The sequence below is a fragment of the Hylobates moloch genome, unplaced genomic scaffold (genome assembly GCF_009828535.3).
Source record: "Hylobates moloch isolate HMO894 unplaced genomic scaffold, HMol_V3 SCAFFOLD_1, whole genome shotgun sequence".
Classification (NCBI taxonomy): domain Eukaryota; kingdom Metazoa; phylum Chordata; class Mammalia; order Primates; family Hylobatidae; genus Hylobates; species Hylobates moloch.
In genome coordinates, this window is record NW_026652276.1 from 203,644,002 (window position 1) to 203,669,209 (window position 25,208).

Genomic DNA, 25,208 nt, shown 5'->3' on the forward strand with positions numbered 1-25,208 from the left:
GCCAACACGCCCGGCTAATTTTTTTTGTATTTTTAGTAGAGACAGGGTTTCACCGTGTTAGCCAGGATGGTCTCGATCTCCTGACCTTGTGATCCGCCCGCCTCAGCCTCCCAAAGTGCTGGGATTACAGGCTTGAGCCACCACGCCCGGCCTGCCTTGTGATCTTTTGTTGCCCTTAAAGCATGTGATCTCTGTGACCCACACCCTACTCATACACTCCCTCCCCTTTGAAAATTGCTGATAAAAACTTGCTGGTTTTACGGCTCAGGGGGCATCATGGAACCTGCCGACATATGATGTCTCCCCTGGACACCCAGCTTTAAAATTTCTCTCTTTTGTACTCTTTCCCTTTATTTCTCAGACCGGCTGACACTTAGGGAAAATAGAAAAGGACCCACGTTGAAATATCAGGGGCTGAATTTCCCCCAATAGCAGAACTCAGACCCCTCTCACAATCCTAATCTTGTGGCCTTTCATCAGTTTTACAAAGATGGTTTCTAGTCCCTGAGAAAGGAGGGGTTTAGTTTTAGAGAGGGACTATTATCATCTTTGCTTCCAAGTTAAACTATAAACTAAATCCTTCCCATGGTTAGCTTAGCCTATATACAGGAATGAACAAAGACAGCCAGCCTATGAGGCTAGAAGCAAGACAGAGTCAGCTATGTTAGATTTCTCTGTCATAATCTTTGCAAAGGCAGTTTTATTGCTGTTGTAATGGTTAATCACCTTTCTTGGCACACAAAAAAAGTGCAATATCTGACCTCTGTTTTTATTTACTGATCCATGAATTCCAAAGATTTGAAAAACACTGGTTTAACCAATCCCATTCCTTTACCTATCAAATGTGAAGAATCACAACCTAAAACTGATAGCAAATAATCTGTTTTATCTAAAAAACAAATTTTGGTAAGAAAATCCTCTAGACCCTTACCTATAAACTAGGAGACACTTGCTTTCAAAAGATCCTTCCAACTATTCTAAATCCCTTATGATTAATCTAAACCCCTCATATGAATCCTAAAGCCCTTAGACCAGGCCAGGCATGGTGGTTCATACCTGCAATCCCAGCACTTTGGGAGACCAAGGTGGGTGGATCACCTGAGGTCAGGAGTTTGAGACCAGCCTGGCCAACATGGCAAAAGCCCATCTCTATTAAAAATACAAAAATTAGCCAGGTGTGGTGGTGCACGCCTGTAATCCCAGCTACTCAGGAAGCTGAGGCACGAGAATCACTTGAGTCCGAGAGGTGGAGGTTGCAGTGGGCCAGGATCATGCCACTGCACTCCAGCCTGGGCAACAGAGTGAGACCGTCTCAAAAAAAAAAAAAAAATAAATAAATCTAATAAAAATAAAAATAAAAATAAAACCCTTAGACTAAATATAAAGCCTTGAACTGTCTATGCCTTCTTACATCCTGTTGTAAGAACTGAGACGAGTCTAGACCCGAATGAACACAAATGGGATTTGAAAAGTATATAAGCTTTTTTTTTGGAAAAAAATACATACACATGATATTACCATGATCTTATCAATATTATGAAGTTGTTCTAAAGCTTTTTTCTTCTAATATCAGCTAATAGCAGATCTTTGAGTCTTTCCTCCTAGGTATTTTCCAACTAAATGCTTAAATTTCCCTAAGCCAATAGCAAATACTCCTTAACCTTGTACTTATGAGACTGAAAGTGAAGATTTGCCAAGCCACTTGTATAAACACAAAGATCACTGCACCCTACCTGGGCTTCCAATCTGTTTGACACTGTGCAACAAAGACTGAGACCCTAAAGTGGAAGAAAAATCTTGTTGTTCATCATGGAAAAGGGAGCGATGGAATGGCAAATATGAATTTCTAGAGAAAAGCTTCTACAGGTAGCCACAAAGTCAAAAAAGATACCAGCTTTCCATACCATATCTTCAGCCTAAGCCATCTCTTCTGCCTTCATTCAGTGTGTTTTGTGGTGGGATAGAAAAGTCTGAATGTTTCTTGGGCTATCTTCTTCCATCTATTCTATAAAGAAAATGCTTTTCTCGTTTTGCTCTCACTGTAATAATACAGAAAATAAATCTTAAAAATTTAGTGTATTACTTTTGAAGCCTCATAATATATCTAATGTTGAATAAATCCTTAATATATGTTTACTATCTGAAAAAAAAAAATGTGTTCCCCTGCTGTCTTACAGCTTTACAGTATTCCAACTTCAATTACAGAATTAAATTCACCTCATCCTTACTTCTGTGCTACTCTCCACTCATCAGCTGGGAAATAATGTAACAAAACTGAGAGGGCATCAGGAGACCCAAGAGTTCAAGGTGTGACACGAGCTAAGAGACTCTGAACCATTCTGGGTCAGTTTCTTCATCAGTGGAATATAGGTAACCTAGAGATGGGATAATTCCCTTGACCTTGATCCCCTTCTTGGGTGGGAACTCAGTGGACTGTTTCACTCAGCCTGTCACTGGCCACTCCTCACGAGAGAGAATGTGCAAGGAAGCAATTGTAGGGACTGGAACAAACGATCACTGGAACAGCCAGTTGCTACTCTCTTGTGGGAGCAGGCTCTGTGTGGGCCCTGGAGCAGCTCCCAGCCCCTGCCCTCTTGGTTCTTGTCTGGCGTCCAGGAAGTATCAAGTCACATGAACAGATTGAAGGGTAGTGTATGTGGATGATTTTATTTGGTGATGGAAGTGGCTCTTGGCGGGATGAGAGTTGGAAAGGGGATGGTGCAGAAGAAGGTGATCTTTCCCTGAAGCCACGCCGTCTGAAGTTAGCCACATCTATCTGTAGTTTCTGATGCTCAGTTGCTGCTTCTCAGCTTACTCCTCAGCCACTTGTATCCCTGATGCTCAGCAGCTTGTGTGTTGCTCTGCCCCCCGAAGTCTTTTTAAGGGCACAAGATAGAGGTATGGCAGGCCAAAAAGGCAACATTTGGGTGGGAAAACCAAGAAAAATGGGGTCAGTTGTTTTCTCTTACAGCCACCATTCCAGGCTTAAGGGTGGGGGTTTAGCTGGGAACCCAGCGGTTCTGTATCAATATCATTTTTAAAAATATTTTTTATTTAGTAACAATTTTATATATTATGGGGTACAATGTGATGTTTTGATATGTGCTAACAATGTGGAATAATTTTCTCAACTTTTTTTTAGTACTACATGAGATAATATAGTGAAATAAATTTTAAAATCACTGCTACTTAAAATGCTATCTGTGGACCAGTGACAGTACCCAGACTGTTACCTGTCCCTCAGCAAGAACAGAAGGCAGTCCTCTAACAAGGTTGCTTTGATATAATGTTAATGAAGAAAAAAAAAAAAAAAAAGAACACAGATTCCTAGCTGGGGCTACTGTCTATGTGGAGTTTGCATGTTCTCCCCAAGTCTGCATGGGTTTCCTCCAGGTATTCTGGTTTCCTCCCACATCCCAAAGACATGTATATGAGGTTCACTGTGTCTACAATGTCCTGGTGTGAGTTAGTGTGGGGGTGTTTGTGAGTGTGCCCTGCAATGGGATGGCATCCTGTACAAGGTGCTTGCCTTGTACCCTGAGTTGCTGGGTTCTGACCACCTGTGACCCTTAACTAAAATAAGTGGATAATTGTCTTGTTTCTATTTATCTTTATTAAATGTATATAGAGCTCACATTTATTTCCATGCTAAATATTAGAAGTGTTTTGGTTTCTGTTTAGAAGTTTGGTGATATTTTTGTGACCAGAAATAGGCTGTAGGAACTTAACTCTTATTTATATCCATCAGCCTACGGTTAAACTGATTTCATTATATGTCATTTCACTTAAAAATGACAGTTTCTGAGAATCTATCAACTATGTTAAGTGAGGACTGTGAGGACTTACTGTACAGGGAGCGTAGTTTTTTAGAAACTTCTGAATTGATATGACATTGGCATAGCATCCAAAAGCATGATTTTCCCCCAATATTTTATTATAAAAATGTTTAAACATATAGAAAAGTTGAAAGAAGCTTGTAGTAAGCATATATGTATATATACATATATATACACCTACTAGATTCTACAATTAACAGTTTATTTTATTCGTTCTTTCACATATCGACCCAATCCTTCATCAATTCAAATTATTCTGTTATGCATTTTAGAATAAGTCAAACACATGATTTTATATTTTATAAAATATTCCACAATGGATGAGAAATCAATAAATACCAGTCCTTTGCTGCTGATAAAATACCTCAAAAAAAACTTTTCATTTGAGAAGATGGGTGATATGCCAATGTTAACAAGGAAGCTGGGAGGAAAAAGATTTCTAAAAGCCAAACCATTACATGTTCCATAATACTACCAAGACACCAGAGAATGAGTTGCTACCCTCTCAAATATCTTAAGGATAGCAAGTTATTTACTCTTGATAATCCAAGGGCCTGCTGCAGAGAAATGAAGTTCCAAAGTAAAAATGGAAAAAAAAAAGTCTGGAAAGTAAATCAATTTTAAAAACAAACATTCTGTTAAGTTAAAGCAAAATGAACCTAAAACTTAACTAAATTTCCCTGGCATACAGTGGCTCTCAATAAATATTTGTTGAATGGATTTTATAGTTTATACCTTGTAGTTGTTTATTTTTTTAACAGATGGCAACTACATGTGGAATAGCAATGTTATTGCTTTTTAATCCCAGAATCTGATTCTTGGGATTGTGAGTGACCCAAAGGTATAAATCCAATCACCCTTCTAAAGCTTGAATTCCCTCACCATCACCACCACTAAAGTGACATCCAAACAATATCAAACTCCTTTAAGGAAGAGAAACTAGGCTCTCTGAAGGCAATAACCTATCTACAGGCAGGACCAACATCTGGAAAGTTGTTTCCAGGTGTCAATGCTCTCCCTGTAGCTGTCATTTTCTTACTGCATGCTAATCCCTGCAAAAACAAAGAAAATCAAATTCTTCCCAAGCCCATTCTTCAAGCATTTGATGACAGCTAACACTGTCTTCTGTCTTGCAGGTTAAATGTTCCTGACATTTCTCAGATGACAAGACCCACTTACTATCCTACTGGCTCTCCTCAACACAAGTTTCACTTTTTCTGCACAGGTTCTAGATTAAGGCCTTCATTCATTCTTTTCAGGTCTTTGCTCAGCTCTTTATCTTCTTGGTTATGTCTCTTCTATTTAAAGCTGCATCTCTGTCTTTTGTAGCTCCCTATTCTGTTTTCTATTTTTCTCCACAGCACTTGTAACTATGTAGCACATGACATTTATTGTATTTTCTTCCCACTAGCAAGTAAGCTTCATGATGGCAGGCATTTTATATGGTTCACCACTGTATCTCCAGGGCAATCAATATTTGCTGAATGAATCAATGAACGTGCCATATGGTAAGATCTTACAATCAAGGAGGAAGACAGTAATTCATTCTAGTTAGAGAAGCAATGCTATTAAAGCAGAGGAAGATGCCACAAACTTTTGGAGGGCCTACATACACTCCCAATGCCTTACCTTGAACTTATTTTCACCTACATTATTATGGAAGCTAAACTAAGTAACCCAACAGTATGTGTGAAGCTGGTTTTATGGACCCGAACCTAGAAATTTACATGACTCCCTTCTGAATTTCACCTGTGGTCCACTTTTTTAGTATATTGATATCAGATCTTTAGTGAATATAATGGAATTAACTATTCTCTTCCATGTGGACTGCCCAAAACTGTTCATACTTTTCAGTTTTATTCTATCCTTTTATTTATAAATTACGAATTATCTAAAATCTATTAGTTTTCTCACAACTCCCTTGACAGTTGTGATAGTGGTAGTGGATAGAGAAACCAGTACTGGGAGAGGAAAGGATTTCTATGCACAATCATGCAGAAGTCAGAACCCCATTGTACATGTGAAATATGCCTAAATGTATCTTGTATTAATGTAGTAATAGCAACTACTGAGATTTTCAATTATACTGTTATACTATTTTTATTACAACTGTGATGCATCATTGCTGAAAATGAACTATCTCATCTAAATTAGGTTCTTAAACTCGAGTATACATTAGAATCAGCTGGAGAACTTGGTGAACCAGATTGCTGCCCCCTCCTCAAGTTTCTGTAAACTCTGCAGTGAGCCTAAGAATTTGCATTTCTAACAAGTTCCCAGGGGAAGCTGATGCTGCTGGTCTGAGGATGCTGATGCTGCTCTAAGATGCCTTCCCCTGGGAACAGAAAGTGAATGCAGGTGGTCTGATCTAAAAGGCACATGTTCTTTTTGAAAGGTAACTGTGCTCTGCACTGCTCTCCACCTCAACAGTCTCATTCTGCCAGGCTGGAGTGCAGTGGCACAATCTCGGCTCACTGCACCCTCCGCCTCCCAGGCTCAAGCAATTCTCATGCTTCAGCCTCCTGAGTAGCTAGGATTACAGGAATGTGTCACCATGCCCAGCTAACTTTTGTATTTTTAGTAGAGACAGGGTTTTACCATGTTGGCCAGGCTGGTCTCAAACTCCTGGCCTCGGGTCATCTGTTCACCTCAGCTTCCCAAAGTGCTGGGATTACAGGGGTGAGCCACCACACCTGATCTAACTATGCTTTTTAAGCTTAAATTCTTAAAAAGGATTGATATCAATTGTTAGGATAATTACACAATTTTTTACCCCTTTTGAACTTCAGCAGAAAGGCAGCCTACATCAAAACCCTTCAGACTAAATACTTTTTACACGAGAGCTACCAGCTCCAATATCAGTACTTCCTAAATGGAAACACCCATTCCTACAGCTCAGTATTTCTTTTTACTCAAATCAGATATACCCTGGCCACACCTTCACCCTCACATAACTCCTTTTTCTTCCCTAATTGTGTTGAGATCACATAAGGTATCATTCAACCACCCTCCAGCTAGCACTCCCAATGCCTTTAGCTGGGATTTTTCTTCCACTCTGCATTTAAGCCCTTAAAGCTGGACTCATCCTAATGCTTTGTCCTTTACTTAAAAACGGGTTTCAAGCTAACTGCAGGATAGTGGTTAAGACCATGAGCTGTGGAACCAGAACAAGTTCAAATATAGGTTCTGTGTCACATACCAGCTATTTAACTTCGGGCAAGTTACTCAGTCTCTCTGGGTCTCCATTTCTTCATCTCAAGAATGAGGATACCAACAATGCCTATCTCATAACATTACTGTTAAGGATTAAATGAGAGTCCACCTATTAAGAGAATGTAGCAACACCTTGTGTATTATAGCTATGATTATTACCACTCCTCCCTCTATTCCTGTCACATTTGCCAGCTTTACTCAGCCTGCTAAGCATTCTTGGGTGACAAAAATGTCTTATAACATAGTACATAGGGATACTACAAATTCAGGGAGCCCAAAATAGTAACACTGAAATTTACATAATAATAAAATCACCACTAATATAAATGTCATTGGTGGTTAAATTTTGTTAACAAATCACAAGTTAGTACTTACATGTATCAAGACTTTTGTTAATTTTTTATATTTATCTCATTTAATTAGTCTAAGTATAGACCTATATTTCCAGCTATGCCATGAACATCACCCAGAAGTTCTATGACATATTCAAAATCTGTACTCTTCTACTCCAAACTTGCTTCACCTCATTGTCATTTTCCATCTCACTGAATGGCATTATTATAACATAGTGGCCAAAGCCAGAAAGCAGGGAGTCATCCTTAACTCTTCGCTCTTCCCCTACTCCCCCTGACCCATACCCACCTCTTCTGTATCTGTGGTGTGTTGGTAAACTGGAGATGAACTGAAGATAAAGGTTATGGATGTAGAGAGGTTTTAAAATCAGTATTACCCTAGTCACGGAAAAATGAAGCAGAAAATTCACAGCACCAAGTGAAATCAAAGAACGTATTATCTTGTAGATGACCCACCCAATTCACTTGCCACTGCCTTCATTTATATTTTCACTTTATCACTCCTGGATCATTACAACAGCCTTCTAAGTTCCATGTGTTAGGTTCAGGGTCAGGTTCCAGCCCATGCTGAGGTCTGGAGGGAGTGGGTGGATGAGTGGCAAATAGCCGAAAGAAAACTCAGGGAGACTTAGGTAGGTGAAATATGGCTTTATTCAGAAGCTCTCTCATCAGCACCTCTCTTAGAGTGTCCACTCTGTCTCAGCTGTTTGAGCTGGCAGCTCCCACACACAGCTGTGCTGCTGGCTCTCCCTTGCCTTCAGGGTCAGCAGCTTAATTTTCTCCCTCTGGGCACAAGAGTGCCTATGTAGTGTCAGCAGGGCAATGATACCTTTTACAAACAATAGTGGCTTAGAGCCAAATGATGAGCCTTCCCATTTTATGGCTACATGGTTGTGGTAACAGGTGGAGTTATACACTTGCGCTCTAAACTCACGGAGTCACTCAGCCTGTCCTTGACAAAAGCACAGCCATGTTCCTTACACTCCAACCCCTAGGCCAAGGGAGACATAGGCCTTGGATACACAGGTTATATACATAAGCTTTGGTACATAGGCTCGATATATATACACACAGGCTTTATACATAAGTTTTGGGTACATAGGTTTGATATACAGTCTTGGCACACAAGCCTTACATTCCACCCCCTAGGCTGAGGGAGTCCTATTAGTGAGGACCAGTGCACATAGGGCTGCACCTTGGACCTATAGGACACAGCAACAATATAAGCAGCAACAACTTACTACTAATATTCCTGCTATGCTACCCATGATTATTAGAGCCCAGTGTAGGCCAGAGCCCAGAGATGCCCACCATCTCTGCCAGGGGTCATCAGCAAGGTGCTCAATCACCTCAACCTCCTGGGACACCCCTTGTAAAGCTGCCATTGTGTTCTGGTGGTTGTCAGGGATGAATTTTCAACATTGTGTCCCTACAAGGGCACAAGCGCCACCTTGGGCAGCTGTGGCTATGTCTAAGGCCATCCGGTTTTGTAACACCACCTTCCTGATCTGATTAACCTTATCAGTTAACAAAAGGAGGGCAACTCAGATGTCATTCAGGGCCCGAGCTGTGTGCTCTGCAAGGGCTGTAACTTGCATTTCTGCAGTAATGACACCTGCTCCAGGAATAGTTATTGCTAAGGGACAGAACCACCAGGGGGCCCACTGCACTCACAAAAACTGGAAACGCAGTACCCTCTAGTCATGGAGGTGACCAGGCAATGTGGAAAGCACAGTGGCAGGCACATAAGGCCACCCTCAGGTACAGTCCAATTGGCTGGCAGATATGGCCATCCTGTGCCCTCACAGACCCATCAACTCCCAGGGGGTACAAAGTCCATTGGGGCCCAGCCTTGGTAAGGCCGCTTATTCCACAACACCCTTGGTGTAGTGATCATGTTATGTTTGCACAAACCTCAGCAGGCAACCATCCCACAGTGACTTTACCCCAGTGCTGCTCTATACATGGTGGTATCCGCAATGGGGGCACCATGTATTCCCCCATTAGACAGCTCCATCCATCACGGACACTAGAGTCAGCCAGGGCAGGCTTGCCATGGGTTTTGTGATGCCTCCTATTCAAAGCTTGATGTGTTGCATCCCACCCACTGTCCATGAGGCCCTAAGTTTCTAGCCGTGTGCAGTTCTGCACAGAAGCCGGATGCACATGCCAGGGAAAGCCATCCACAGCTGTTACTGGAAGGACAGTACTGATCCAACAGTTAAAGATATTGGTCACCTCAGTAAGGTGTGAACCCAGTCCACAATGCTATCAGAGCATGCCAACTTACTGCTGAAACAACAAAGCAAGCACGGATACTAACCAGGGTAAATCACGTCCCTTAGGCAAAATTCAAGTCAACTTTTCGTCCCTGGATAACAATGCTGCTGCTGCCAAGGGCTTCTGCCCTGGGTGATGATGATACACCTCATCAGCTTTCTATGGTTCCCTTGGGTCCTGCACCCATGCCAAAGTTACAGGGAAGTTTATGATAGGCCACATAGACAGTACATATGTTCCCGGAGGAGGGTTCCTTCCCTGGCCGTTCCCCTACGAACGGCTAATTGTGGAGGTCACACATTAAATACCCAAGGAGTAACATGTAAGTTATACTGCAGACCCTTCCCCACAGGGGGACACAATCGCCAACCATCTGCAATGGGGGGCTTGGAGGGTCCATGGCTGACACCAGGTTTTGTCTCCCTACTTTCAGGGGTATTGGGACAGGTAATAACAGATTATCTCTCATCCCCGTAACTGGTTGGAGAAGGTCATCCTCCCTCTCATAGATCCGGACACATGGCCTGGTCCTATGTGGGTTGGTGACTAGCTAATTCTGTAACTTTCACATAATTAACCACAAGGTTAATCCTCAATAAACTGCCCAGCTACAGCTGCAGATTACTGTAGGTGTCACCTTCTTGGTGATCACCATCCACATTGCTCTGAGTTTAGCTCATTAGCTACTTTGCCCACACTTGGTATCAAACCAGATAGTGTCAGTAGAATGGCCGGACTGTGACAACAGACCAGGCAGCACAAGCATCTCGACTAGACCTATCTGTGTACCATGCCCCATTAGGAATGGGAGGATGCCCTTCCTTATAGTGAAGGCGCAGAGTCTAGGTGTACCTCCGGCCCCATGGCCTTATCTTGCATTAGGACTACAGGTCCCAAGACTTCTTGTAACTCTGCTGCTAAGGGACTTGTACCCAGCATACTCCACTGCTCTAAGCAGGTGCTTCACTTCACTAAAGTGGATGTCTGCACCGTCCCTATCCGGGGAGTCATTACCCATGAACACACCCATCCCGCTATCAGGTAAGTCGTCCGTATGACGACTGTAACCCATTCTGCCACACTCTTATGAGCCCGAGGGGCAGCATATGTAGTTACTGACTGCTTTCCCAGTCCAGGGGGTCACTACCCATGAATGCACCCATCTGCTATTACTAACTGCTTCTGTATTAATGAACACTGGAGCTTACCTCCCTTCCACAGCTAGGACTAAAAGCCTGTTGGCACTTCCAAGGTCTCCATGCACTGCTATAGGCCCTAGCCAACACTATTTGTGGTCACATGCACATTCAGTTTAAATGGGCACCCCTAGTCAACTACCCACAGGGCTTGTGCCTGCTGAAGAGCCTGCTTGGCTGTGTAAGTCTCACCATCCAATCCCAGGCAAGGTGGGCGTTGCCACTTCTAAATCTGCAAGAGAATCAGAGGTTCGCATAACGTCATCAACAAGATCATGACATATGATGGGGCTATGCATATAGTCCTGCAGTGACATTATGAAAGTCCATTGTCACCCTCCCATGAAGGCAGACTGTTCTGGCTCTCTGGAGCAATGGTGATTGAGAGGAATGCATTGGTCAGGTCCACCACACAGTGGCACCATCCTAGTTCTACTGTCAAACAGTCCAGCAAGTCCGTGACAGCACAGCTGCCAAGCTGTGCAAAACATCCACCCCCAGAATGTCTCCAGGCATGGGAGAGATGTGCACAGTGGACAAGCAGAGAGCCAAGTGGCCAACGCCAAGGTACAGACACAGGTTCCACTTTCACTGACTGGTCTTCATAACCATTAATAAATGCAGCTTTGCCCGGAAATTTATCTGGGTTCAGAGACTAGTGGATTACCAAGTCCACATATGGCCTTTGGTTGTCTGGTGCCACCCAAACCAGGCATCTCAGCCAGTCTCTTATCAAACAGAAAAGGCTTTACACTTCCACCTGACTGCAGCAGGCAATCTGTGAACTGGAACACTCGGGCAGGACCAGGTTGCACACCAACGTCCTTCTCCTGAATGACTTGCACTAAGTCTGTACATGACTACCAACATTACTTGCTTGACTCCCGCAACATAGAGGGGGTGCAGGCACCATATGAAATGTGTTCCACCACGGTGGTGTGGGCAGGGTCCCTAGGCTCACCCTTGGTGCCCAACAGCTACTCATGCTATATTTTCTGGTGGATCACTGGGCGAGCTTGCAACAGAAGTTCTTTCTCCCTGCGCTGCATCCTGCAGGGAGTTGGCATGCAATTCCTGCAGCATAGTTACAAACGCCCATGTGACTCTGCCAGCAAAGGCATGCTTTTCCTCAGTGTGCACTTCCTGGTGCTTCAGTACCTTCTCCACACTCATGGGACATCTGTCTACTGCCTCCCACGTTTCCACTGGGGCCCATCCAGGCAGCACCGCTGCCACTGGGTACCACAGCCCATGCTGCGGCCACATAGCCGACCCAAGACCCCTCAGAACTGAAGACCCACTCACCTCATCCGGCCAACTATGCCAACTGTCAGGTTCGTGAGCACACCAAATGTCATGCCCAGGATCCAGCCCCTGCTGAGGTCCGAGGGGAGTGGGTGGATGGGCAGATAGCTGAAAGAACACTCGGAGCCGTAAGCAGGTGAAATGTAGTTTTATTCAGCAGCTTTCCCATCAACAGCTCTCACACACTGTTCTCTGTCTCGGCTGCTTGAGCTGGCTGCTCCCATGCACAGCTGCATGGCCTGCTCTCCATTGCCTTCAGGATCAGCAGCTTAAATCTCTCTCTCTGGGCACAAGTGTGCCTATACAGTGTCAGCAGGGCAATTATACCTTTTACAGACAATAGTGGCTTAAAGCCAAATGATAAACCTTCCCATATTATGGCCACATGGCTGTGATAACAGGTGGATTATATGCCTGCACTCTAAACTTGCTGAGTCACTCTGGATGTTTACCTCAGCCTATCCTTGACCAAAGCACAGCCATGTTCCTTACACTGTGTCTTCAAGTTTCTTAACCAAAATTCCATGTGACACTCAAAGCTTCTTTATAAAAATACTGTTAACACTGTTCTCTCCTCTAGAATGTCCTTCTTCCCACCAAGTAGAGTTCCATTTCAAATATCATTTTCTTCTTTAAGCATTCCCTAATTATTGCTCCAGTTGAAATTCTGTCCTTCATATCGCCACAAGCCTTTATCAATTCCTCTCCATGAGGAATAGAAAGTTAACACTTTCTACCTTGATATTTTGATTTCTACCAAGATACTTTCAGTAAAGTGAAAATAAGTCAAACTTAAGGAAACAGAAGGTAAAATTTGGGACCTGATTAAAGGCTCTTTGGAAAAGTCCTCTGGCAGTGGTTCTCAGTCTTGTGTGCACATTGGAATACCCTGGGCACTTCAAAAACTATCAGTGCCTGGGTCCCAGCCCAGATGTCATGAATGCATCCTGAACATTGAGACTTGGAAAAGCTCTCCAGGTGATTCTGATGTGCAGCCAAGGTTTTGAAGTACTACTCTATGAGGACTATAAAAGGGAGTAAGAGGCTGGGTGCAGTGGCTTATGCCTGTAATCCTAGCACTTTGGGAGGCTGAGGTGGGCAGACTGCCTGAGCTCAGGAGTTCAAGACCAGCCTGGGAAACATGGCAAAACCCCAACTCTACTAAAAATACAAAAAAAAAAAAAAAAATTAGCTGGGCATGGTGGTGCGCACCTGTAATCAGCTACTTGGGAGGCTGAGGAAGGAGAATTACTTGAACTTAGGAGGTCAGGTTTGCAGTAAGCCAAGATCGTGCCACTGCACTCCAGCCTGGGTGACAGAGCAAGAGCTCTGTCTCAAAAAAATAAAAGAGTTAAGAGATTACTAAAGGATTTTTAAACAGAAGCAAAGATCTGGTTGACATCAGATGATAATAAATATTACAACTTGAATAATAGCTGGCTGTTTAGAAGTATTAAAAGCAGATGTAGGAATGATTCAGGGTAGGCAAATGATATTGTAGGAAAGTGTAGGAGGCAAGGAATTTGGTGGCAGTTGGTAAAACTAAAATGACTTACAATTGGTTCTAGGCTGAAGCTGGAAAAGAAGAGATGGACTGGGAAGATAGGGACAACAGTTAAGGGAAACTGCTTGGAATGAGAACCAAGAGTAAGTCTGAAGAAGTAGTGGAGATGAGCAGTCAGGCAAATGCAGAGAGAATTCTGAAAAAGATGCTGCGAGTTGTTAAGTTTTCAAAGATGACAGAACATGATGTGTGGCAACAACGGTGTGTTGCTAAACTGGACATGTGTAGAGGAGTTTTGAAATCAGAGTCACCCGGTCATCAACAGTGATTAAAAATATGCATGGCAGCATCTAAAAATCATCACAGGACACGGTAATTTGGAGGTCTGATAAAGATGCTGCCATAATTGTGGAGAGAGGGGTTAGAAGCTGTGGTGTGGCTATGAAAAGGGGAGGTAATAAATTGTGGTAGAATAACACTTACTGGTAGGAAAAAGACCATCTGTTTTTCTAAAGTGCACTCCCTTCCCCCCACTTATAAAACCAAGTGTGTATTTAAAGATATTTCTGTGCTGGTAAGTGTATTAATTTATAATATTTTTCATCATTAAGAACTAAATATTAAAAAATACAGTAAGTACAAAGCCAAAAAACCAAATTTGTTTTTAAAATACAAAAACAGGTGCTCATGGTAAATGATGGAGTGGGAGGATGGAACTGGCATGAGGACTCCTTCACAGTAGCAGCATGTGAAGAGTTCTCTGCTTGCTTCAGTGCCTTCCCAAATGCTCATCTTTCCCCCAGTTGATACCTGCATGCTGCTTCAAAACCCATTAAGTGTGGTGAAGGAGTTTAAATCCCATCAGAAAAGTCAGATCCCTGGCTCACTAAATCCTTTGAAAGGCTCACACTAGTGCAAATAAATATCTGACTAACATTCTCTGCAGGACAATTGCATTATAATAACTCTATAGCAAGAGATAGGGATATTATCAATGCAGTGTGTCCTATAACAAGAGACACTGTACAGATGGAGTAAGTCATTTCACCTATAGCACCACCCGATAAGAGTTGAAGTGCGTTAGAATATTTTTCACTATAGTAAAATATTAAACCTAATTTATCTGAGGAGTGAATAAAAAAGCAAGCTTAATTCTTACAAGGAACATAAACTCCATTCTGTAATTCACATTATTAGTCCCATGTCATTATGACAAGATATGTTTGCATCACTAGGTACAAGAGAAAACGGTATATAGCCCACAGAATAAGTGAAAATCTATTATAATGAATAACTTTTGATATAGCAGTGCTATTTCCAAGTTCTATTTAGTAAACCCAGAGTAAAAGTGGTTTATTGATCTGTTTACAACATTCTAAACACTAAGATTAAAACTGTTTTGTTCTGACATAAAAGAAACAGCTATGTAAAGCGCTTAGTCTTCTACTTGGCACATGGTAGCCACTCAGCAGTTTCCATTTTAACTGACTTGACCCCTTCCCTCCCACTCCAAATATAGATTCTAACCACCCTTTAAAGAACATCCATAGAAAATTCTCAGATCAAACAAGCACACTGTGTTAAATGTTAAATGTCCACATTAACAAAGGTTATATTATAGAAGTATGCACATGCCAATTTCTTATGCATGGGAGTAACTCAGGTCTTAGATTGACAATGATGAACAAAGGAAAAGGAGGAGAAAAAAGAAAAGGAAAAACGAACAAGGATGTGGAGGGAGAATGAAGAATGCAATGGCACTGTCAGTATGAATAGCAAACAAATTCCTGAACTGCCAGATGTCATGGAACAAGTACCCCACACAAGAGTACACAGAGCTGCAGCGACCCTGGAACTCTAGGTGCAGGGACTGCCAACACTACAGATGCATTCATTGTCATAGCTCTAGTGATTTTCTTGGACAAATGGTAGAAATCACTTTAGCCACCCCACCCCCATCCACTGCTATCCTCTAGTAGCAGAAACATTAACAGTGGCCAAAGAATGACAATTTATCCTGATTAGGAGCTGATCCTTTTAGGGGCAGCTGTCATGGGGTCCTCAGTGTCCTCTCTCTTCAATGTGGTCCCTCGTGCCTCAGGAAATGACTTTACTCTCCCAGGGTAAGCTCAAAATAACACTTAGTGTTCCTGCTAAATCCTCCAGTAGTCCTAGTGCTATGCAGTTCTTTCAAAGAACAGCTCTTGTGATTAACACAAAAGTCTCTAAAGTTGCGTGTAAAAGAGTCTTTGTGTACCAAGCAAGGCATGGCTCACACCTGGTCATTTGCCCAGTTTTTGCCCTGATTCTTCCTGGCCTTAGATTAGTGCCTCTCCACTTTTAGTCTTCCATGGGGTGGCAGTTATAGCCAACTACTGCCCTTCTACCTGTATCTGAATTGCAGTATTGTTAACACTAAGCAACTCACAAGATTCCTCTTCACTAGGTCGCCCTCCAAGACTGCCCAACAATTCAAATCCCAGTGTTAGCCTTACAGAGTTCAAAGCTGCTCATTAAAATTATGCATGCCGAACTGTAATAATAAATTCTGGGCTAAAATTATAATTTAGTATTTTTTCAAAGTAATTTAGAGTGAAAAATTTCAGAATTTTCTGTTATTTTGTATAATTGGGAAAAACAGTCAAGTTTTTCAAATTAACACATAATAGTTGCATTACAACAAAGATATTTATCATCATTTATTCACTTATTCACTCATTCATTCAAAAATACTCGAGTGCCAGGCATTCTGCTGGACAATGAGAATATAGTGAACAAAAGAAACATGATCACATCATAATAATAATTTCTATATTGTATCACTTATTTCAAGAATAGTCTGGCATAGATTAAATATTTTATTTAAGAAAACAAATTTGGGGAGTGGGGAAAAAACACATGGGAAGTAAATTTGCCATGACTAAGTATCAAAGTCGTTCTATGTTTTATAAACATGTAACAATTATTGTAAGTAACACTGGACACTAAAATATTTGCTGTTCACTTAAAGAGTGCTAGTATTTTATTTTCAAATTTCACTATACAGATGCATATCACAAAAAATGTACTAATTGCTTGAACAGAACTATTTATCAAGAATAAGAGTAATAAAATTTTGTAAAATGTTCGTGACAAGAATGCAAAAGAAAAAAAACAGCACAATGACCTCACAACTAAGACATACTATAAATGTTATCAAAAGATAATTTTTACTCTTCCTAGCACATAAAATTTATTGTTTTCAAACTTAATTGATAGTTTCTGTATTAGAGCAAACATATTACATATCAGTAATTTTCTTACCAAAGTAGAGCCCAATATATGTACAGAAAATATTTAAGAAAATAAGTTTGTCCTTAGCTTTAACACGATTGTGTACATATAAATATACATATGTACACTCACAGGAGTAACACACATTGACAAAAAATTACACTTAGCAAAGGTCCAAAACTACACATAAAAAAATCCTGCTAGGACTTTTTTTCTGTCTTTGAGGTTTGACAAAGAATGTATAAAATTACTAAGTAACAAAAAAGGACACAAAAACCACACTTCAAACAGACAAACTGCTTGTCAGTATTAAGACCTGATTTCTCATACAGGTTTAATACACTTCCTCAAAAGTCATGCCATCAAGGTGAAGGATGAACATCTTCCACTACTGAATGAGGCTGGATGTCATTATTCTGAGAAGTAGGGTTCTCCTCCACATGGATTACTTTATCTGAGGTTCCTGCAGGAGAAACTTCATTATTTATCTCCTCTTCACTAGGTGATAAGTTTTCAGGCAGTTCATTTGACATTAGAACTTGCAAAGGTTCTGTTCCATTTTCAACATCCACTTGAATCCCCAAAACTTTAAGAATATCACGTTTGCAAATGGGGCATGTCCCATGGGGTAAAATCCAGGGGTCAATGCAATTCTTGTGGAAAAAATGTTTACAAGTCAGAAGACGAACTATGTCATTAGGCTTATAGCGTTCAAAGCAAATTACGCAGCTATCCCCATTTGGATTTATTTCTTCATCCCCCTCTTTTACTACTCGAAGTTGGAGTTGTCCAAATGCGTTATGAAGATCTGTTGTTAATCGCTGCCATCTCCGGTTCTGAATCCTTGCTAAACAAAGTCTATGAATGTGATAAAAGATGAAATATGCTAAGGTAGCAGTTGTGACAATCAGAAAAGAGACCAAATAGTGATTCATCCAGATGATGTGCTTTTTCCCCACCTCAACCACGGCCGTAATGAGAACTCCCTTCTTAATTAAATGGAAAATTTCCGTGCCTTTTAAGTTACCAATCATAACCACAACGACGTCTTCAAATGCCTGATGAAACATGGGGAACACCTGGTTGCCAGTTCCTGGAACGTTATAGATGATCACTCCACTGGCTCCCTTCTCAGTTGCCACTTTAATTTTCTGTGTGAAGGTACAACCTCCCCGTTCAATAAGTGCAAGCCAGGTCTCTGAGTACTTTGATCGGCTGAAAATGGTATTGGGATTACATGCATTTTGGATTTTTCCCTCCGGTGGCACTATAACTCCTGCCACTCTCTTCAAAGTGGAGCTTCTTCCAAAGATTCCAGTCTCTCCCAACTCTGACAACACATGATTCCCAACATGAAATGATATGTTCATATAAGCCATCCAAACAACACTTGCTCTGCAACAGTTCTGACTAACAAGCCAAAGAACACTGAACTTTATAAGCCAGGAAGAGGCAGTGTTGTTTCTCCAAGTGCCAACCTTGAGTAGATGCATCTCTCTTCTCTGAGTGACTTAAGAACCAACCCAACAGTTCCACATCTGTTGACAATTAATTTAAAATAACAAAGAGAAAAAAATCTTCAGGATACAAACAAGATCCGCTGTCTTCCAGCATGTTTTTGTAAGAAATTCTTAAAGATGGCTTATGAGTTTCAGATGTCTTACTAGAGAGAGGAGAAAAACTTTGGATTGAAAAATAAATCCCCTACTGTTAACTCTAGATACTTCTTACTGTTGTGTGATGTGATTATGACATGCAAGATCCAGCAGCCAATTAGATAAGAGCTTAGAGCATACTGTGAATTTATTGGCTTAAATGCTGTTATGGGTGATTTCTATGTTGTTATAAGATGGATATATAATCACTGAGCTACATATAATGGTAGTAGGTAGCACATTAAACTAAAAATTAAATCTAAAATTCATACAATGTGTGCTCTTTAAAGCCTGAAAGCACATGTAAGAATGCTTTCTTTTCCCAGGAAGTGAAGGAGATATTTCCAACAAAATGGCAAGCTAAAAAAAAAGGATAATTAAAAGTTAGTGCAGTGACCAGATGTGAAGCAAAAGTGGTGAGCTCAGTGACATTATTTTTACATCAAAAAGTAACAGTCACACTGCTAATTTTTGATTCATCACATAAACCTTTATATTGCATTTATTTAATTTAAGCTTTCTGAGAAGTTTGTGGCTTTTGTTTTATGGTTTTGCTGTTTTAAAGTAAGGGATCCTGCTCAGTTTACTTCTGCCTCACTTTCTCTGTCTTACATTGACTGTACAAATGTAGTAAGTCTGACAGGAGTAAAGAAAGGACTGATATCTAGGGAAGCTAATTTCTCTGCAGACTTTGACATCAAACAAAACTTTGAAAGAGGAAGAGAAAGGGTGCCAAGGGAAAGATTAAATATAGTCATATTAGTTTGGCACAATTCATTTTTTAAAAAACAGCTATTAAGAAAAACTTCAAGGGGCACACTTAAAGTTAACCATGAGCAGCAATAAGTAGATGCTTTTATCAAACATTTTTGCAGAACTCAACAAATATCCCTATTAGAAGATTCCACAGGCTCTGTCCACTCTGCCTACATTTTTGCCACAATCCTGTCAGTGGTACAATATGACCTCAAAGCTAAAGGATGGCATGTGGACTCACAAGCATAGTGAGTTCACAAGCAGCCACGCTGCTACTGGTACACTTTCTTGGGGTGAATCTCAGTGGGTTTTTTCCCACCAGCTAGGAAACCAAGGCCAAAGATTCTGACCTTGAACATAAATGTCTCTGGTCTACATATGTAGAGTGCTAGAAGTCACTTTTGGTTGGATCTCACCAGGACTAAAGGAGCTGTTACTTCTTATGAAATGTGAATCTACAACATGGTAATTTGAGACAAGAAAGATGAAGGAAAAAAGGGCCCTATGGGCCCAACAAAAACTAGTATAAAAAGAATACTGATGATATAAAACATACCCACAAAGGTTGATTTTCTCTCCCAAAGGTCATTAATCCAATTTTATTTTCATACGTCCCTGCACTTTTTAAAAGGTAGTATATGGTGTGTATATTCACAAAGTGACACTGAGGCATCAAAGGTTTGGCATATCATCCAGAAATAGAAAATTTCATCAATACGACAATACCTAAATCTTTCTCTCATTGTTATATAGGTGTTTATTCATCTACTAGAAAAAAGGAAGATGCAAAATAAGGCAAAGAATATAACATGGAAAGGCAATTGAACAAAATTTTAGCTCTGCCCTATGTTATCAAAATGCCCCCAGAGAAACATTCATTACCATTTGGAGGAGAAAAGAGAAGCATTTACTAAGGACACTTCTAGAAAAGAAATCTGCTACCATAGCTGAGTCACTATGCTAGGATTTAAAGAGCTCTGGCAAACAAAGGTGAATGTTTGCAGTGTTATCCTAAATGAGGCCTATAATAATTTAGAACACTTTTCCTTACATAACCAAAGTACTATCATCTAAAACAATTATTTAAAACACATTACCAATCCAGTGAGTAGCTTTGGAAACTAGATTTCCTGGGTATTAATAAAATTAATTAACCATGGAGAATCAGAGATATAAATTATTAGATACCAAAATTAGTCAAAATGTAGAAACAAAGTACAAGAATTAGTATTTAAAAAGGAAACTTTAAAATAGCATGGCTAATTCTCTATGGCAATGTCACAATCCTAGTAACTTGAAGAAAAAAATTGTTTTTAACATATACTAATGTTCTTATTAGGATAAGGGCAAAAAGGTATAGGATTAAGAAAATGTGGCACATATACACCATGGAATACTATGCAGCCATAAAAAATGATGAGTTCATGTCCTTTGTAGGGACATGGATGAAGCTGTAAATCATCATTCTCAGCAAATTATCACAAGGACAAAAAACCAAACACCGCATGTTCTCGCTCATAGGTGGGAATTGAACAATGAAAACACATGGACACAGGAAGGAGAACATCACACACTGGGGCCTGTTGTGGCATGGGGGGAGGGGGGAGGGATAGCATTTGGAGATATACCTAATGTTAAATGACGAGTTACTGGGTGCAGCACATCAACATGGCACATGTATACATATGTAACTAACCTGCACGTTGTGCACATGTACCCTAAAACTTAAAGTATAATAAAAAATAAATAAAACAAAATCCACCTAAAAAAATTAAAACTGATTAGAAAGACAAGAAGTTCAAATAGCTGGGCATGATAAGGAGTTTATTTTTAAAACACAAATTTCACCCATGTTCGTACTTGGGTAGAGAAGCTGAAATTTTCTCTCTACATAAAGTACAATAAGAGAATTTATCTAATCTTTGTATTTGGAAAGATCTGGTTACATCTTCAGAAAATTCTCCAGATTTCTTAACTTTTCAGGATGTCACACTTGCACATGGGACATGTCCTATGGGCTAAAAGCCAGGGGTCAATGCATGCCTTATGGAAAAAATGTTTGCAAGTTAAAATGCGTACTACATCTTGGGGTTTGTATGTGTCAAAGCAAACAACACAGTTGTCTTCATCTGTGTCTAATTCCTCATCCCCTTCTTTGAGAACTCGCAGTTGAAGCTGGTCAATAGCTTTCTTCACATCTGCCTTTATCTGACTTCGCCTCCTGGTGGAAGAATTGGGCACTCTAGGTCTCCAGACACAATGTAAGTAAAGGTAGGCAATTGTGGCAGCCAGGAAGGTAAATAGAGACATGATGTAATGGCTCACCCATGGCATGTGCATTCTCCCCACTTCAATGATGACTGTCACATAGACTCCTTTCTGAATCAAGTGCAAAATTTCCATGCCTTTCAGGTTGCCTATCATCACCGCAACTATGTTTTCCGTCCCCTGGTGAGACATGGGAAATACTTTATTGCCCGTACCTTGATAGTTGTAGATGATCACCCCATTTGCTCCCTTCTCTGCTGCCACGTTGATTTTATGTGTAAAAGTACAGCCTCCACGTTCGATGAGGGCCAGCCAAGAGTCTGCCTGTTCGGGCCTGCTGAAATTGGTCAAAGGATTACAGGCATTCTGATTCCATCCTTCAGGAAGTGCCACCACACCAGACACCCTTTCCAGGGGAGAATGATTCCCGAACACTCCACTCTCTCCTAATTCTGATATGATCTTATTTCCAACCTGAAATGTTATATTAAGGTGAGCTGTCCAAATGGCTTTTCCATTTGAGTCAGGAAAGCTAAGCAGTAGAAAGATACTAAGCCTCAAAAGTCCAGATGAAACAGAACTATGCGTCGAAGGAGTAATTCTAAGGAAGCTCATGCCTCCATTTGTCTATTAAGAGACAAACATGAGAAAACAAAACAACATCAGTTGTAAAAGAACATAAAGAAGACAGCTTGTTGGCAGCAGATTACTAAAGCACATAAATGGAAAAGGTCTCCCTGGATCAAAGCTATCTTGCTCCTTCCAGCATTTTTATGTTTGGTAGATTATCTTTCTCATAATGAAACAAAATAACAAGACTTGTGATTGGTACCATGTGATTTCAAGAAAATTATGACATCCAAATGGGGAAATTGTGACATCAGAGGCAGTTAAACCAATCCAAGAGTTTATATTAGTGCATTGCATCCTGAAATCCTATTGGCCAAAAAGCTAAGCAATGAGTCAAGATACATAACAATGTGAATAAGCTGTAAAGCAATAAATAAACTGGTAAGAATTTTTTAAAGCCTTGGGTTTCTTCCTTAGTTCTGGATAGACTGAAAATCTACCCAGCCATGTAATTTTTTTTTTCTAGCTGTAAGGCAAAGGCAAAGATAAAAATAATTCATGTATTAGTGCATGTACCTGGGCCAGTTGCCAGTTTTCATGCATGGTTCAACACTACCCAATATGGCATTCTGTGGGATGGTTCAACACTACCCAATATGGCATTCTGTGGGAAGTAGGAGCAAACCATTCCCACCCACTTCCCACATTAAATGCCTATCCCACACCTAAAGATCCAACACTAAGAAAACAGTGTACACTCATATTGTTAGCCTAATACAGTCCCATCTTCTGGTAAGAACCTACTCTGTGCTAGGCAAATACTGAGAGTGAACATATATTGGAGAAGAAAATAGAGATGGCCCTACTCTTGTAGAGACTAAGGATTTTGGATGATGTCCCAGGGACAAGAGAAACACACTGTAGGGTTCTAAGCCAGGGAAGTGACAAATGTGTTTCAAAATGTTCACTTTGGTTGCTTTACGGGGAAAATGTATTGGAGAGGGAGGATAACAAGAGAATGAGCTTAGGCAAAAGAAGATAGTGGCTTGGACTCAAAGTAGCAGCATAGATGTAGAGACACAGACAAAGGCTGAATAACAGATTTAGTAACTGGAAGGATAGTAGTGGGAAGAGGAAAGGATGGCCACAATGATAAAAAATCAGTACATTATTTTTGCAAATTACAGAATCTTTACTGCTTTAAAGACGCCTTATTGTTTACTTTCATCTTAAATCTTTATCTAAAGTCTGTTTCAAGGAGCCAAAACATTGGCAACACTCACTCAAATATTTATTTTCTATCATGTATAGGTTATCTTCTATGTGCTCAGCATGCCACGAAGTCCTAGGGATAGAAAAAGAAAAGACCCTGTTCCCTAGTGTGCAAAATGGACATGAACATTTAATCATAGACATGATAGAGTTTTCTCATTTGGACAAAAGCATTTATTGTATTCCCTGGCCTATTTTAGTTAATATTTGTTAGTATTCCCTGTATTTTAGTTAATATTTGCTTTTTTTAAAAAAAACCTAGGAAACAGTCTACTTGTCCCATTCATGCAATTCTACTGAAGCATGATTCAGTTCACATCTGAACTGTCCTTACAGGTAGACTTTTTTTTTTTTTCATGTTCAAATGGAGTGAATTCCTGGCTGATTCTATTAACAGTGACAAATCGAAGCCTCATTAAGAAGACAGTTTAACATCATCATATTAGAGGTAATTTGTTAAATCTGTGATTATTTAACCTTTGGAAGTAGGATTACAAAATAATATAATTCTGACTTTTTATTTTGCAGATTTTTTGTGGGTGAAGTGTTTAACCTGTAACTATATTTTGCTTCAAAACATATCTCACATCAAAAGGTTCTCTGTATGGTTGAAAGGACCAATTTGAGGAACTTAGCTAATTCATTCTATTTTTCTCATTATAATATAAAGTGGTTAAGGCAATGATAGAACTGCTTTCTCTTCTGCCCTCATCTTATAACAAAATAGACCTATAAGAAACAATCATCTATCTTTTAAAAAGTGGTTTTCGACTCGGGGGCAATTTTGCCTCCCGGGGACACCTGGCTGCTTCTGGAGACATTTTTTGATTGACACAATTAGAGAGTGCTACTAGCATCTGGCGAGTACACACCAGCGTTGCCGCTAAAACATCTGAAAATGCACATAGTAGTTCCACACAATAAGAAATTATATGGTCCAAAATGTCAATAGTAAGGTTAAGAAACCCGAATCTAATGAAACAGCCTGAGGACAGAAGCATCCCAAAACTCTCCCATCCCCAATGGGTGGTCAGGTATAAATTCTCAACACAGAATAAGCTTTTATAATTGACAATGCCTCCATCAAGGATGATGCCCTCAATGCAACTTAATTTCTCCAGTTTTCCCTGGAATAGAAACAGCAGAGATCTGTACAAGTTACCTGTTAGTCCATTAAGTATCATGACAAATTGCATATATTTTATCATAATGAGGTCTAAGAGTCTTCCTGGAACAGCATGTGACTGGGAGACAGAGAGAGAGACTAGATGATTGAGGCTACTGTTATCTGTTCCTTTTAGATCATTTATTCAATACATGGACATTCTTTTTAACAGCCAAATATTGAAGAGTTTTTCATTCTGTTGAATTTTGCAGGTAGGTTACAGAGAACTGAAATATATTACTAGGGATAATATATAATATAGATAATATACAATATTTATAATATATAATTATTATATATTATATACAATATATAATATATAAAATATTTTACATAGGCTGGGCGCGGTGGCTCACGCTTGTAATCCCAGCACTTTGGGAGGCCGAGGCAGGCGGATCATGAGGTCAGGAGATCGAGACCACGGCGAAACCCCGTCTCTACTAAAAATACAAAAAATTATCCGGGCGTGGTGGTGGGTGCCTGTAGTCCCAGCTACTCGGAGACGCTGAGGCAGGAGAATGGCGTGAACCCGGGAGGCGGAGCTTGCAGTGAGCCAAGATTG

At 40.4% G+C, this 25,208-nt stretch overlaps 3 protein-coding genes across 7 annotated transcripts in view; all 3 read right to left on the bottom strand.

Moving 5' to 3' along the window:
- Positions 1–25,208, bottom strand: part of CADPS2 (calcium dependent secretion activator 2) — a 572,316-nt gene that overhangs the window by 369,495 nt on the left and 177,613 nt on the right. The window lies entirely within an intron of this gene.
- Positions 16,436–19,452, bottom strand: RNF133 (ring finger protein 133). The gene has a single exon (XM_032761603.2). It carries the CDS (start codon positions 18,451–18,453, stop codon positions 17,323–17,325), a length of 1,131 nt encoding a protein of 376 aa, XP_032617494.1. The 5' UTR covers positions 18,454–19,452; the 3' UTR covers positions 16,436–17,322.
- RNF148 (ring finger protein 148) lies at positions 21,175–22,877 on the bottom strand. Its single transcript, XM_032761604.2, has one exon. It carries the CDS (start codon positions 22,252–22,254, stop codon positions 21,343–21,345), a length of 912 nt encoding a protein of 303 aa, XP_032617495.1. The 5' UTR covers positions 22,255–22,877; the 3' UTR covers positions 21,175–21,342.